Source organism: Lolium rigidum, chromosome 6 (assembly GCF_022539505.1).
Source record: "Lolium rigidum isolate FL_2022 chromosome 6, APGP_CSIRO_Lrig_0.1, whole genome shotgun sequence".
Classification (NCBI taxonomy): domain Eukaryota; kingdom Viridiplantae; phylum Streptophyta; class Magnoliopsida; order Poales; family Poaceae; genus Lolium; species Lolium rigidum.
Window position 1 is genome coordinate 267,128,460 of NC_061513.1, and position 17,152 is coordinate 267,145,611.

At 46.9% G+C, this 17,152-nt stretch overlaps 1 protein-coding gene across 1 annotated transcript; it reads right to left on the reverse strand.

Annotated features, from left to right (window-relative positions):
• Positions 1-331: 331 nt before the first annotated feature.
• Positions 332-1,162, reverse strand: LOC124664088. The gene is made up of 2 exons (XM_047201689.1): positions 518-1,162; positions 332-415 (listed from the first exon to the last, which is right to left on the reverse strand). The coding sequence occupies exons 1-2, from the start codon at positions 1,160-1,162 to the stop codon at positions 332-334; spliced, it is 729 nt and encodes a 242-aa protein (XP_047057645.1).
• Between the last annotated feature and the right edge of the window lie 15,990 nt (positions 1,163-17,152).

Below are 17,152 nucleotides of genomic sequence, written 5' to 3' on the forward strand. Positions count from 1 at the left end.
CGTACGTATCGACTCCTGACACAGTTACTCTCTATCCTATACAACCAAATCCGCAACAACTAATATGGAATGGATTGAGTAGGTACAAGTCATGCACAAACACACTTAAAAAGTCCTAATTATCTGGGCCTGTATATATCTTAGATCTGGATAGATATATAGTAGTATTGCACTTGTAATATAAGCACATATTCGGATTAATTCCAACAGAATATTCGGGCATGGGCATCACATTTTTTCAGAAACAAAGCAAGTCAAAATGGCACGGGAACAAACTAGGACCAGCAGCAATCGACATGCTTTCAGAATCGCCAAACCCCATAGTCAGCGATCAATATGTTTTCCGCTTCTTGGCAAGGAAGACGTCGGTGAGAACGGTCTTGGACTGCAGCGACGCCTTCAGAATCGCCAAACCCTGCACAATGATCAATATGCCTTCACTCATTCATTCATGAATTATTTAAGAAAAAAAAAAAGAATCAGGACGATGATGGATGTCGCGCGACTGAATGCTCACCGCGGTGGAGCCGAGCCGCACGGTCTTCTCCTGGAGCGCGCTGAAGTCCATGACGCCGTGGGAGATGAGCAGGGTCATGCTGGAGATGGAGGACATGGGGGTCACTTTGAGGTTGTCCGTCACCGTGTACGTCACGATGCCCTGCACGAACCCTCTCGCGCTGCCGACGGTGGCGGCCTGCCGGGATCCACCGGAATCAGGACGCACGCACCGGATTTCAACCATCATCGGAGTGCGACATTCCAGGCACTTGGTACCCCTCTCGTCCGTCATGTATCTGGGACTCTTACAACGGTCACACCTGAAGAATCCCTTTGGCGATGGATCTGGCAGGCGGAGGAGGGAGGTGTTGGAGGCCGCCGCATGGGAGGAGACAGTTGGCTTGAGGAGTGCGTCAATGTCGTCTTCGTTCAGAACGTAGGCGCCGTCGATCTTGACGACGCTGGAGTAGAGGTTGCCAACGCTGCCGACCATGGAATCTGACCCGAGCAGCCTGACGGCCGTGGCGACGGGCAGGGCGAGGAGGGAGAAGAGGAAGTCGACCACGTCCTTGTTCACCTCTGCGAAAAGCACGCGCTGGGCCTTGGTGTCGATGAGGAGCTTCATGCTCAGCGCGGGTCTCGTGGTGGCGGCGGTGAACGACATCTTGGAAATCTCTCAGACGGAACGAGTAGGTTTGAAAAACTACACACCTTTGAGTCCATCATCTCCCATCAGCATTATATAGAGTACAAGCCTTCTTAAGCAAGGAGGATCCTACCAAGGTAGATCCGCAAAAAAAAAGGATCCTAACAAGATAAGAACTGAATAAATTTGCAAATTTCGGTTGTTATATTTCTATACATGAAATATGTTATATAAGCGGAAATTCAATTCGGCTCCCGGGTGCGTATGCTCCCTCTAGCAAAAAATCATTTTTCGAAATGTCACAAAATTTAGACAAAAAATCCTACGTGTACATATCCATAATAGATATCATTATACTTATATACATGAAATATGTTATATAAGGTAGGGGTATGATTTAGGGAGTCGATAGATCAACCGACTGAGAAAGTTTAAGTATCAGATCATCCTAGTCACTCTTTCCAACGGCCGTTTATGGACGCTGGTGCGGGTTGACGCTTTTGTGGGACGTCTCGGTCCAGCGGCGTCTCTAAACTAGGTTTTAAAAAAACTTAAACTTAACTAAAATTCACCGAAAATAGCTGATTTCATTAAAAAAATTGTTAATTTTACAAGTTTGAAATAAATACGTTGAAATTTAAACACCTAAATTAATCGCGACTGGGCTGACGCTAGAACAACTCCACGTCGACGGGCTCCTACTCCTCCTCCTTGACGGCTAGGTTGCGCTCACGCGCCATCACTGCTCCTACTCCCACCGCGCCGGCCGCGCTAGTTCCTTCTCCAGCCGTAAGTCGACGAGTGGCAGATGTGCTCTCAAGTAGGATTTTTTGAGAGGTTGCGAGTGGAGTGAGCCGTCCTAGTGATGCGGAGACCTATTTGTCATCGGGGAGGAGGCGGAGGAGGGAGATGTTGGAGGCCGCCGCCTGCGAGGAGACAATAGGGTGGAGGAGCACGTACATGTCATCTTCGCTCGGAACGTAGGCGCCGTCGATCTTGACGACGCTGGAGTGGAGGTTGCCAACGCTGCCGACCATGGAGCTTGACCCGAGCAGCCTGATGGCCGTGGTGACGAGCAGGACGAGGAGTGAGAAGAGGAAGTCGACCACGTCCTTGTTCACCTCTGCGAAAAGAACGCGCTGGCCCTTGGTGTCGATGAGGAGCTTCATGCTCAGCGCGGGCCTCGTGGTGGCGGCAGTCGTCGACATCTTGGAAATCTCTCGCACGGAACGAATAGGTTTGGAAAACTACACACCTTTGAGGCCATCATCTCCCATTAGCATTACTAGCACAAAACCTATGCGTTGCAACGGAAAATAAATTGAAAAAATGTTGTCCGAAAAAAGTTAATGGTGAGCACATACTCATTCATACAAGCACATATTTTGAAGCTTCTCTTTTTAGTTATAGCAAGCTAAAAAGTATAAATCTTCAAACTTTGCAGGTGAACGGTCCAATAGGTTATTGGCTTGCAAAAATAGCGTGATTTTTTTGTATTTTAGTAAAAATTTATTTTATTCTGAAAATATTGTTTGCTATGGTAAATATTGTAAACTATTTGCACACATTTTAGAGGAGAGAAGAATAGATGAATGTTTAGAGTAGATGATTGTTTCCTTGGTTCAACATATTTTTCCAACTACACCCCTCTAGAGGTTAAGGTAGAAAATATTACATTCTTTTTGTCTTTCTTTTGTTTTTTGCTTTTGTTTTTAGTTTGTGTTTTCTTGTTTTTTTGCTTGCTTATTAAAAGTTGAAAACCCCATAAAGTGAAGAATGGGAAATACCATAAAAATTGGTATTGGCAACCAGACTTTTCAGATAGCTGCGGATCCAGACGGTGAAGAAAGGTCCGAGTTGTGTTGCGGGACGACCAGGCAATTTTGTCCATCTATGAGTTCAATTGGACGGCTAACGTTTCTCATAGCTGGTTCAGTTTTACTGTTAACTAATTAGTCACCACGTGTCATTGCAAGGAACTGATCGCATGTAAAAGGAAAGGAACCGGTCGCTTGCTTGGTGTGGTTCCGCCCGCACCTCTACAAGATCAGATGGCCCTCCTCACCCGATTGCGGGAAAACCGCCCAACTAACGTAGAGGCTATAATTTGAACTCGTGTGACGGAGGTCGGACTGAAAAGCTGCATCAGACAGCCATGTATCCATCGGCGATTTGCACAAAAATAACCCAAAAGTGGAAGAAAAGCACAGACTAATCCTCCGGCGAAACTATTTCACCCATCTAACCCTTTTGTGTGGCGCCCCTCTCATGGGCGCCACACATGCCCATGTGGCGCCCGTCCGGCCGGCGCCACACACCCATCCGACGTGGCCCGTCGACGCTGAGCTGGGTGAGCCGATCCGAGGTGGCAGCCCGTGTGGCGCCGCTCACGCCGGCGCCACACATTGAAAGTGTGGCGCCGCTCGGAAGGGCGCCACACATCCACTTAAGTTTGCCCAAAACATACTGTAAGACAAATCGTCTGGGACTTAGCCGTTTTGGCGAGGCTCTTTGTGTGGCGCCGATGCCACGGGCGCCACACTTGCCTGTGTGGCGCCGATGCCGCGGGCGCCACACAAAGAGGCTCGCCAAAACGGCTAAGGACTAATCGTCCGGAGCCCCTGGATGTTTTCGACCCAAAAGTTGATATATGTTGGCATGTGTGGCGCCTATGACACGGGCGCCACACAGTGCAGTGTGGCGCCAGTGCGGAGGGCGCCACACATTGACTTGTGTTAAAACCATGACAAATCCTAGCATATTCAAACAGGTTTGAGTACAGCATTGCACATATGTACGACACAGCATAATGGTTCAAACGACAAATAAGGTTCGGCGACATCAAGGTTCCAATTACAATAAGGTTCAACGACATGAACGTTCGAGAAGATCAAGGTTCGACAACATCATGGTTCGACAACATAAAAGGTTCGACAACAAGAACATAGCCAAAGGGACATCACTGCGTGGCAAAGGCTCCCTCCCCCCTCGCCTTCTTCTTCTTAGATTCTTCAGCCAATTCTTCCTTCTCCCTTATGTCACGAGCCAACTGAACGACCGAATCGAAGAAGTGATGCCTCTTCTCCGTCTTTGCATCTTCCATTTGAGCTCTTTCCTCCTTGATGCGTTCAGCCTCCGTAGCCACCTCTTCTAGGTGCATCCTATTGGCCCTCTCCCTCGCTATTTGCTCAAGTTGGCAGCTCCTCAGGAATTTTGCCCGTGCCTCGCGGTCTCGTTCGGCCTTCAACTTGTCGTTCCTCCTCTTGTTGCGCAATAGGTATTCCTCATACCCCCTTTGCATACGGGCACGCTCGGCCATCTTCTTCTCGTGCTCCTCCTTCTCCTTCCTCGCAGCTTCTTCCTTCTCCCTCTTCCGCACCGTCCTTACCGCCTCCTCCCAAACGGACTCCTCCTTGTCATTGCCCTCCCATGCCCCCTTCCCCTTGGTGGGTTGAGTTGCCATACCTGAAAACCAAATTGAAAAATCAAAGTTAGTCATGGAATAGGAAAATAGAAAGTACAATGCAATTATTAACTTGGAGACACATACGGATAAGGCCCCGCTAGGTATCCTATCATGCTAGTACCCCGACGGCCACCATGCTGACTTCTACTAAGCCCAACGTGAATCCTTGGACCTTGTCGCCATTGTGTTTGATGCCTTGCGGCTTGTTGCCTTGGAGCTTGTTGCCGTGGAGCTTGTTGCCGTGGGGCTTGTTGCCTTGGAGCTTGTTGACTTGGAGCTTGTTGGCTTGGAGCTTGTTGCCGTGGGGCTTGTGTGCTTGGAGCTTGTTGCCGTGGGGCTTGTGTGCTTGGAGCTTGTTGCCGTGGGGCTTGTGTGCTTGGAGCTTGTTGGCTTGGAGGAGGTTGACGCGGAGACGGTTGGCTTGGACCTTGTTGGCTTGAGGTTTGTTGGCTTGGGGTTTGTTGGCTTCGAGGTTGATTTGAAGCTTGTTGGCTACTTGATGCTTGACTTGTGCTAGCATCATTGCCCTTTGATTTTTTGCCGGATGTGCACTTCCTTTTATTGTGGCCCTTACTATTGCATGATCCACAATTAGTTGGCTCGCGAGCCTCTTGGAATAACTTGTTTCCCGAATGACCCCATCTATCCATATCTCCGTGATACCTCTTTGTCTTTCTTCTTCCACGTTTCACAACCTTCCATTCCGGATCTGGCCAAACTTGCACACCATGATACTCCGGCCATTGTGATTGATCCAAGTAAGGAGAAAACCTTGGAGCCCATGTCCTCTTTGTGGCTTCAATTGAGAACTCGGACTCCCGAACGGTGAGCGGGTTATTGTAGTCGACACGTCTAGTGCGTGCCGCTGTTAGCAAGTGGGAGCAAGCCAAATGAAGCAAATAGGGCCTCTTACATGTGCATTCACATGTCTTTAGGGACACACGGAAAGCCCGGCCTCCGTGTTGGACACCACCTTGTGTGGTGCCTCCCGGCTCATTCACTTGGTAAACCCAGTCAACATTGTCATAACATGTAGCCGTTTGGGAGTCGGCCTTCCTCGCCTGAAAATCCATGAACTCTTGAACCTTCGTTGGGAACTCGCAATTATTAGCAATTTCCTTCTCCGTTTCATCGGTGTAGTTCTGGAAATAGACATTTAACTTCTCGAATGTGTATTGAATGATTGCCGTCACGGGCAATGCACGGACACCCTTCAACACATTGTTGAAGCACTCGGCCATGTTGCTTGTCATTTGGCCATATCTCCTCCCATCCTCATCATAAGCTCTCGCCCACTTTGAGTTAAATATGAGGTGTCTATGAAGAAACTCTTGACCACCCGCGTTGAGGTCTTTGTGCTTCAGCAAGCCGTTGTATAGGTTTGCGAAGCGGCGCTCCGAATAAGCGAGGCAACAATCTTGAAGAAGGTCAGACAACTCTTTGCTCTTGCATGCCCGGTAGAAGTTTGCACAAAAATGCCTCATGCACCATCGGTGATGCAAGGGAGCATGCCCGGGGATTGCAAGCTCCACCGCATTGAGAATTCCTTGATGACGATCGGAGATGACACACACTTCCTTTGAGGGTGGTATGACCCTCGTCCTCAATATGTGGAAAAACCATTCCCGGTTATCATTGTTCTCAATCTCTACCAATGCAAAAGCCGGTGGTACTAAACGGTTGCTCGCATCATTTGCTATTGCCACCAATAGTGTGCCCTTGTACTGCCCGGTCAAGAAGGTACCATCCACGGCTATGACGGGCCTACAATGTTCAAATGCCCTCGTGCATTGCTCGAATGACCAAAATGCACGGTGAAATACCCTCACTCTTTTACCATCATGCAATGTCATTTTGGTTGCGGAAGGCTCCACCACATGCACCATGCCCGGGTTAGTTGCGGCCATCGCTAACAACAACCTAGGGACTCGGTTGTACGCTTCCTCCCAATCACCGTACAACATCTTAAATGCGGCTTGTTTGGCCTTCCATGCCTTCCCGTACTTGACGTCGTAGGCAAACCGGGATTTGACCGTATCTTGCACGGACTTAATGCTCATGATAGGAAGTGATGATATCTCCGCCGAGAGCTTGTATGCAATGAACTCGGATGTGAGTTGACGGTGGTCCGGCTGCGCATCCTTGCCATCAAGCTTCGGCCCCCGGCACATGTGAGTGGCTACACAACTTGTTATGTGCCAAGAGGGCCCTTTTTGAAAGGTCTTGCACGGACAACCCATGGGCACCTTTTATCCACACATTTTAGCGTGTACCGCTTCTTCAAGTCGGAGTGAACAACAATGTAAGGGCGATGATGCTTAATGGAGAACTCCTTCAACCATATCTTCAATTCCAAGAAGGTATCAAACGTGAGCCCTTTAGAGATCATAGCCGTCGTAGCATCCACATCTCTCTTGGATATTGGCCTAGCTCCAAGAAGAAAACTTTTGCCACCATCAACCACGGCTCCATCCGCAAGACTAACATCACGGAACAATGGTACCCGGATATCCCGTCCGGTTACCTTCTTGAAGATCTCGGCTCTTTCGGCTTCCTTAGCCGTCAAGCCATCCTCATCAACCTCCTCTTCGGGTCCATCATCATCCGAGTCCGACGCATAGCATCGGGAATAAGGAATGGAGTGGTCCATCTCCTCTTGCGTCCAATATTTATCCAAATCACCGATATTGTTGCCATTCATCTCGAAACCATCATCACCATCGTCATGCTCGTCATACTCATTATCCAACGAAGGTTGTTGGGCAATGGGAGATTGGACAATAGGAGATTGGGTGGCTTCTTCTTGGCTCATGGGTGGTGGACTCCTCTCTCGAACGGGGGAGGATGGCCGGTTAAGGTCAAGCTCGATACGAGCATCAACCGTCTTGGTTGCAAACAACTCCAAAGCCTTATCTTGTGACACGGCCACCGTCTCCTTGTAAACGGACCAACGTTGCTCGGAGTTGATCCGCATTGTCTTCCAACGGGTGTGCATTCCAAACCCCACATTATGCCTTCCCTCTAGCTCAACACCATCATTTGGCTCATTCCAATTCAACTCAACCCTCACTTGTGCTACCACCTCCGCAAAGCTAGGGCTAAGGTCAAACACCAAGTCAACCTCTTCCGGGTCCGGCTCTATGTTTCCCTTCAAATAAGCATCCTTGTCCACATGATGAACATGAACAATTCTTTCCATCCCCCTAGCATAATGGGAACAACACATACACACATGTGTTCATTAGTTACCATAATCAACATAGTCTATCCATACAAACTAGCACACTACCATTTCTCCTACTTCAACAACCCTAACATCCAACCAAATCCATCTCCACCCTCAAATCAACCAAATCCACATCTAGGATTTGACATTTAGATTCAACCAATGGCACAAAATCAATGGATGAAAAGAAGGGGAACGGAGGAGATTACCTCAAGGAACGAGTTGGGAACGATCTCCACGGACAGATCTGATGATTTGGTGGTGGATTTGGTTGGGGGGAGAGGGGGGGAGAGAGAGAGCCGGGCGCCTGTGAGGAGAGAGGACGAACAGAGGGAGAAAGAAAGAAGAAGAGGGTCGGGCTGGCTGGGCGCGCGCGGCCAAACTTAAGTGGATGTGTGGCGCCCTTCCGAGCGGCGCCACACTTTCAATGTGTGGCGCCGGCGTGAGCGGCGCCACACGGGCTGCCACGTCGGATCGGCTCACCCAGCTCAGCGTCGACGGGCCACGTCGGATGGGTGTGTGGCGCCGGCCGGACGGGCGCCACATGGGCATGTGTGGCGCCCATGACACAAAAAGGTTAGATGGGTGAAATAGTTTCGCCGGAGGGTCAGTTTGTGCTTTTCTTTCACTTTTGGGTTATTTTTGTGCAAATCGCCGTATCCATCTTCAGAATTTGGTCCAAACAATCAACAACCGAAAGATGTAGTGGATTGGCTAAAAGAGCAGCCTGAATCCACCAAGACATGATGTCAGGCAGCTCCTGCTTCAGCCTTCAGCAAGTACCACGATGCAGCCTATTCTTCAAATTAATCGTCATGTCTTGATCCCACTGCTTTTTGATCCAATTACATCCCAACAGGTCGATTTGTTCCTAGCTACCACGTGCACCTCTGCAGTTAATTCTATTTCATGCAAACTTCCATAAAAACAGTGTCTAGCGGCGGGCCAAAAAGAATAGAGCATAGGCGCCAAGAAGGGCGACGGGGCAGGGATGCGGACTGTTGGGTGCCCGTAGCCCTGTACCCGTACTCCTGGGAGGCACACAATTTTTGCAATTCCAGAGGGTGGACTATGGAGAACGGGTAGATAGTTAGAGCATGTCTAACGAGCCCCTTATAACCCGCCCACCCTATAAAATTCCGGCGAGATACGGGGCAGGCGCGGTTTGAGCCGTCTAGCAGGCTCCGTATTCGGGCCAGCCCGTTTCAGCGAAATACGGGGCCCAGGAAATCCGCGCCGCCGCCCCCTACTTATACCGGGCGAAGGTGTGAGTGAGGGGTTAACCCCTCACTCGCAACCCTAGCTCCGCTGTGCGCCGCCGCCGCCTCCATCCTGCTCCGGCGAGCAATTCCTCCCTCCCCCGCGCCGCATTCCACCCCTGCCCCGGCATGGACGCCCGCCGCCACAGTAGCGCCTCGCCGGCGAGCGGATCGAAGCAATCCCGCTCGCCGGACAACATGGAGGATGCGTGAAGCTTGCAATGCAAGCGCTCCGCCGCGGAGAGCCGCCGTGCGGCCTGCAAGTACGACGACGCCTCGTTCGTCCCGCCGAAGCTCCGCGAGTTCGCGCGGGGCGGCCGCTGGTACAACGAGGACCCGCCGCTCAAGCCGATGAGCGGCCCCAAGTTCGACGAGTGGCGCGCCGAGTGGGAGCACCAACGGTGGGCGAAGGAGGCATGGAACGTGAGCATCGGGAGCACCAGCGGCGGAGGACCTCCGCTCGCCGGCGAGGAGGAGGACGAGGACGAGGACCCCGCCTTCAAGAAGGCGATTGAAGAGTCCCTGAAGGACGCCGCCGAGAGGAAGAGGGCGGAGGAGGAAGATAGGGCGGTGGCCATCGCCGCCGTGAAGGAGGCGGAGTTGCGGGTGGCGGAGGCGGAGGCCGACGGCTACATCATCGACCTCTCCGACTAGAAGTCGCGATCCATGATCGCGCATTTTGTATGTAGATACGTCGATCCATATGTATGATCGACGAACTATGAATGAACAAGTTTCGCGGGTTTTTAAAAATTTGCGAATTTACAGGGTGAGATACGGGGTCTGCTAGACGAAACGGTGTTTCTACGAGCATTTTTTATGTACGGGGCAAAATAGTCGCGAAATACGGGGCAGAAAAGTAAGAGGCCTGCTAGACATGCTCTTAGAGCATTGTCTAACGGACTCTCTGTTTTTCTGCTCCGTAAAACGTAGTAGAGGGTTCTGTATTTACTTTACACCGGCCGAAAACTCGTCCGAGCTAGCAGACCCTGTATATCTGTTTTACGGGGTGGGGATACAGGGTCTCCTAGCTCGGACGAGTTTCCAACCCCTCAAAACAGGGTTTTTGACAAATTGAATATTAGAATCAATACAACATTCACATTGAATAAAAGTTTTAAATCACACAATAATCATCATAATTGTTACAATAATATTTTTCGGAACTGCCAACAAATATTCTAATGGAAGAATCAAACAAATAACAAATGTTCCCGCAATCAAACAATTAAGATAACTGTTTCACACATACAAGAATAGGAAATGAATGTAAAAACTCATTAACCATGAAACTGCCAGTGGTGATCAATCAGATCTTGGGTGAGCTGGTGATGAGTCTCGGCATCTTCGATGTTGTGATGCGCTGCAAGAAAAGCTTCAATCCGATCAGGGTTCCGCTGGGCTGCACTCGGGTGCCAACATTGTCATAGAAACATGGCAAGTTCAACCCTCTCTCATCTTCAATGATCATGTTGTGAAGAATCACACAACATGTCATGATTTCAACAAGAGTTTCCTTGTCCCAAAACCTTGCGGGACCCCGGACAATGGCAAACCTTGCTTGCAAAACACCGAAAGCTCTCTCAATGTCCTTGCGGCATGCCTCTTGATTTCTGGTGAAGCAAGCTTCTTTTCTTGTCAAAGGCTTGTCCTTTTTCTATTTAATGGCCTTGACAAGAGTTGCATAGTTAGGGTAAATACCATCTGTGAGATAGTACCCCATGGTGTACTCATTGTTCATAACTTTGTAGTTACAAGTTAGAGCTTCACCCTTAACTAGTCTTGCAAATAAAGGGGATCTATTCAAGACGTTGATGTCGTTGAGTGTCCCGGCAGTCCAAAAAAAGCATGCCAAATCCATAAGTCTTGCGAGGCCACAGCTTCAAGAACAATGGTAGCATCACGGCTTTTGCCACAATACATTCCATGCCATGCTTTTGGACAATTTTTCCATGTCCAATGCATGCAATCCAGACTACCAAGCATATCCCCGGCCACCCCCTCTTTTCATTGATCTCAATGAGTCTCTTCGTATCTTGCTCATCTGGAGCTCGGAGATACGTCTCACCATACAACTTGATCACCATCTTGGCAAACATACGCACGGAATCCGTGGTTGTTTGTACACCAATGCGAAGGTACTCATCTGTATAGTCTGTTGGGATACCGTATGCAATCACCCTCATGGCGGCTGATATTTTCTGAAATGGGCTAAATCCCATGACATGGGCACAGTTCCTCCTTTGCTTGAAGTAATCGCAATTCGCCTTGCAGTCTCTGACGATTGTCTCGAACAAACTCCTACGCATTCGATACCTTCTACGAAAGAGGCGGGGAGGATAGGTCGGTACCTCGGTAAAATAATCTTGCATCAGCTGTTCGTGGCCGAGTGCGCGGTTCGGCGGGATGCACATAGGCCCCATAGTGGATCCTTTTCTCTGATCCAGCAGCTTGGCGCGGTCCTCGATTTGCTTCATGCCGAATAGGAGCAGCATCATCTCCGTGTCGTCGTTGTTCAGCAGCTCGTGGAGGTCCAAATCGTCGGAATCCGACGAGAACCAATCGGTCGACGAATCCACCAAATCCTCCATATGCACATCCTCTGAAGTCATCTACCACCGTGAAGCATAGATCAACCTCCAATCACATCGATTGTACCGGCGAAAACAAAGAGGAACGCGGCGGAGTACTCGACGTGGGTTTGACGGCGGAGGAGACCGCGGTGGGGGTGCGGCGGCGCGCGCTGATGTCTACGGGTGCTTCTATTCTTGTAGACAGTGTTGGGCCTCCAAGAGCAGAGGTTTGTAGAACAGCAGCAAGTTTCCCTTAAGTGGATTACCCAAGGTTTATCGAACTCAGGGAGGAAGAGGTCAAAGATATCCCTCTCATGCAACCCGGCAACCACAAAGCAAGAAGTCTCTTGTGTCCCCAACACACCTAATAGGTGCACTAGTTCGGCGAAGAGATAGTGAAATACAAGTGGTATGAATGAATATGAGCAGTAGTACGGCGCCAGTAAAATAGCTTGCCGGCGTGCAGTTGATGGTAGTAATATTGCAGGAAGTAAACATGCAAGAGAACAAGAAACAAGCAGCGATTTCAGTATTTAGGAACAAGGCCTAGGGATCATACTTTCACTAGTGGACACTCTCAACATTGATCACATAACAGAATAAATAGATAGATGCTAGACGCTACACCCTCTTGTTGGATGATGAACACCACTAACTGTGTAGGATTACACGAACCCTCAATGCCGGAGTTAATAAGCTCCACAATATTCAATGTTCATATTTAAATAACCTTAGAGTGCATAACAGATCAACATAACCAAACCAAGTACTAACATAGCATGCACACTCGTCACCATCACACTATGAAGGAGGAATAGATCACATCAATACTATCATAGCAATAGTTAACTTCATAATCTACAAGAGATCACAATCATAGCCTACGCCAAGTACCGCACGATGCACACACTCGTCACCATTACACCGTGCGGGAGGAATAAACTACTTTAATAACATCACTAGAGTAGCACACATATAAATTGTGATACAAAACACATTGCAATCATAAAGAGATATAAATAAGCACTTCACTATGCCATTCATAACAGTGAATAAGTATTCTGTGAAATATAGCCTAAGAGACCCACACGGTGCACACACTGTCACCTTTACACACGTGGGACAAGGAGTCTCCGGAGATCACATAAGTAAAATCCACTTGACTAGCATAATGACATCTAGATTACAAGCATCATCATATGAATCTCAATCATGTAAGGCAACTCATGAGATTATTGTATTGAAGCACATAGGAGAGAGATTAACCACATAGCTACCGGTACAGCCCCGAGCCTCGATGGAGAACTACTCCCTCCTCATGGGAGACAGCAGCGGAGATGAAGATGGCGGTGGTGTCGATGGAGGAGCCTTCCGGGGGCACTTCCCCGTCCCGGCGGCGTGCCGGAACAGAGACTCCTGTCCCCCGAATCTTGGCTTCGCGATGGCGGCGGCTCTGGAACTTTTCTCTGGTTTCGTCCAACGTGGTAGGGTTTTCGCGACGGAGACTTTAAGTAGGTGGAAGGGCAAGGTCGGTGGAGTCCTGGTGGGGCCACACACTAGGCCGGCGCGGCCAGGGCTTGGGCTGCGCCGCCCTACTGTGTCCCCACCTCGTGGCCCCACTTCGTTTCCCCTTCGGACTTCTGGAAGCTTCATGGAAAAATAGGACCCTGGGCGTTGATTTCGTCCAATTCCGAGAATATTTCCTTACTAGGATTTCTGAAACCAAAAACAGCAAAAACAAAGAATCGGCCCTTCGGCATCTCATCAATAGGTTAGTTCCGGAAAACGCATAATAATGACATAAAGTATGCATAAAACATGTAGATATCATCAATAAAGTAGCATGGAACATAAGAAATTATAGATACGTTTGAGACGTATCAAGCATCCCCAAGCTTAGTTCCTGCTCGTCCCGAGCAGGTAAACGATAACAATGATAATTTCTTAAGTGACATGCCATCATAACCTTGATCATACTATTGTAAGCATATGTAATGAATGCATCGATCAAAACAATGGTAATGACATGAGTAAACAAATGAATCATAAAGCAAAGACTTTTCATGAATAGTACTTCAAGACAAGCATCAATAAGTCTTGCATAAGAGTTAACTCATAAAGCAATAAATCAAAGTAAAGGTATTGAAGCAACACAAAGGAAGATTAAGTTTCAGCGGTTGCTTTCAACTTATAACATGTATATCTCATGGATAGTGTCAATGTAAAGTAATATAACAAGTGCAATATGCAAGTATGTAGGAATCAATGCACAATTCACACAAGTGTTTGCTTCTTGGGGTGGAGAGAAATAGGTGAACTGACTCAACATAAAAGTAAAAGAAAGGTCCTTCAAAGAGGAAAGCATCGATTGCTATATTTGTGCTAGAGCTTTGATTTTGAAAACATCAAGAGAGTATAAAAGTAAAGTTTTGAGAGGTGTTTGTTGTTGTCAACGAATGGTAGTGGGCACTCTAACCCCCTTGCCAGACAAACCTTCAAAGAGCGGCTCCCATTTTATTTTTATTTTTGGGTGGCACTCCTTCCAACCTTTGCTTTCACAAACCATGGCTAACCGAATCCTCGGGTGCCTGCCAACAATCTCATACCATGAAGGAGTGCCTTTTTATTTTAGTTTTATTATGATGACACTCCTCCCCACCTTTGCTTTCTCAAGCCATGGCTAACCGAATCCTTCGGGTGCCGTCCAACAATCACATACCATGGAGGAGTGTCTATTTTTGTAATATTATGAAGGTTAATTAATTTGGGATTGGGAATCCCATTGCCAGCTTTTTTTGCAAAATTATTGGATAAGCGGATGAAGCCACTAGTCCATTGGTGAAAGTTGCCCAACAAGATTGAGAGATAAACACCACATACTTCCTCATGAGCTATAAAACATTGACACAAATAAGAGGTAATAACTTTTGAAGTGTTTAAAGATAGCACTCAAGCAATTTACTTTGGAATGGCGGAGAAAAATACCATGTAGTAGGTAGGTATGGTGGACACAAATGGCATAGTGGTTGGCTCAAGGATTTTGGATGCATGAGAAGTATTCCCTCTCGATACAAGGTTTAGGCTAGCAAGGTTATTTGAAACAAACACGAGGATGAACCGGTGCAGCAAAACTCACATAAAAGACATATTGTAAACATTATAAGACTCTACACCGTCTTCCTTGTTGTTCAAACTCTTTACTAGAAATTATCTAGACCTTAGAGAGACCAATTATGCAAACCAAATTTTAGCAAGCTCTATGTATTTCTTCATTAATGGGTGCAAAGTATATGATGCAAGAGCTTAAACATGAGCACAACAATTGCCAAGTATCAAATTATCCAAGACATTTTATCAATTACTACATGTAGCATTTCCTGTTTCCAACCATATAACAATTAACGAAGCAGTTTCAACCTTCGCCATGAACATTAAGAGCTAAGAACACATGTGTTCATACAAACCAGCGGAGCGTGTCTCTCTCCCACACAAGGACGAACTTATTCAAACAAAACAAAAATAAAAACAAACAGACGCTCCAAGTAAAGTACATAAGATGTGACCGAATAAAAATATAGTTTCAAAAGAAGAAACCTGATAAGTTGTCGATGAAGAAGGGGATGCCTTGGGCATCCCCAAGCTTAGATGCTTGAGTCTTCTTGAAATATGCAGGGATAAACTACGGGGGCATCCCCAAGCTTAGACTTTTCACTCTTCTTGATCATAGTATATCATCCTCCTCTCTTGACCCTTGAAAACTTCTTCCACACCAAACTTTAAGCAAACTCATTAGAGGGTTAGTGCACAATCAAAAATTCACATGTTCAGAGGTGACACAATCATTCTTAACACTTCTGGACATTGCACAAAGCTACTTGGACATTAATGGAACAAAGAAATTCATCCAACATAGCAAAAGAGGCAATGCGAAATAAAAGGCAGAATCTGTCAAAAACGTAACAGTCCGTAAAGACGAATTTTACAGGGGCACTAGACTTGCTCAGATGGAAAAACTCAAAACTAATGAAAGTTGCGTACATATCTGAGGATCACACACGTAAATTTGCAGATTTGTTTGATTTTTTACAGAGACTTCTGCGCGAATTTGTGACAGACACAATGCTGTTTCTGCGCAGCAATCCAAATCTAGCATCAACTTTACCATAGAGACTTTACTTGGCACAAAAACATGATAAGCAGAGGTTGCTACAGTAGTAAACAACTTCCAAGACTCAACAAAACAAAAATTGCTGTAGTAAAATAAACACATGGGTTATCTCCCAAGAAGTTCTTTCTTTATAGCCATTAAGATGGGCTCAGCAATTTTAATGATGCTCGCGCAAGAAATAAGAGTTGAAGCAAAAGAGAGCATAAAGAAGCAAATTCAAAACACTTTTAAGTCTAACCCACTTCCTATGAAAAGGAATCTTGTAAATAAACAAGTTCATGAAGAGCAAAGTAACAAGCATAGGAAGATAAAACCAGTGTAACTTCAAAAATTTCAGCATATAGAGAGGTGTTTTAGTAACATGAAAATTTCTACAACCATATTTTCCTCTCTCATAATAATTTTCAGAGGCATCATGAACAAACTCAACAATATAAGTATCACATAAAGCATTCTTATTCACATGCATAAAAGTATCATTACTCTCCACATAAGCATAATCAATTTTATTAGTTGTAGTGGGAGCAAATTCAACAAAGTAGCTATCATTATTATTCTCATCATCAAATATAGGAGGCAAAGTATCATCAAAGTAAATTTTCTCCTCAATGCTTGGGGGACTAAAAATATCATGCTCATCAAAGCCAGCTTCCCCAAGCTTAGAATTTTCCATATCATTAGCAACAATGGTGTTCAAAGCGTTCATACTAATATCATTGCTACTAGCATGCAAATAAGATTCCATAGGTTTTTTAATTTTCGCATTAAACCATTCATGTCTTGACTCAGGAAATAGAATAAAAAGCTCACAGATGTTTTCCATTATGCCTTACTAGTATAAACAAGAAACAAAAAGATGCAATTGCAGGATCTAAAGGAAATAGCTTCGAGCACACACACAACGGCGCCAGAAAAGTACTTTACCTGGGACCGAAGTATGAGAGCCTTTTACCTTTCCTCCCCGGCAACTACGCCAGAAAAGTGCTTGATGTCTACGGGTGCTTCTATTCTTGTAGACAGTGTTGGGCCTCCAAGAGCAGAGGTTTGTAGAACAGCAGCAAGTTTTCCCTTAAGTGGATTACCCAAGGTTTATCGAACTCAGGGAGGAAGAGGTCAAAGATATCCCTCTCATGCAACCCTGCAACCACAAAGCAAGAAGTCTCTTGTGTCCCCAACACACCTAATAGGTGCACTAGTTCGGCGAAGAGATAGTGAAATACAAGTGGTATGAATGAATATGAGCAGTAGTACGGCGCCGTAAAATAGCTTGTCTGGCGTGCGGCTGATGGTAGTAATATTGCAGGAAGTAAACATGC

What these genes read in the sequence shown, in the direction of transcription:
- LOC124664088 (XM_047201689.1), bottom strand. Translation starts at nt 1,162, where the DNA reads ATGTCGTTCACCGCCGCCACCACGAGACCCGCGCTGAGCATGAAGCTC. An exon ending in TGCGGCTCGGCTCCACCGCG is followed by an intron (nt 416 to 517) that starts GTGAGCATTCAG and finishes ATCATTGTGCAG; the next exon opens with GGTTTGGCGATTCTGAAGGC.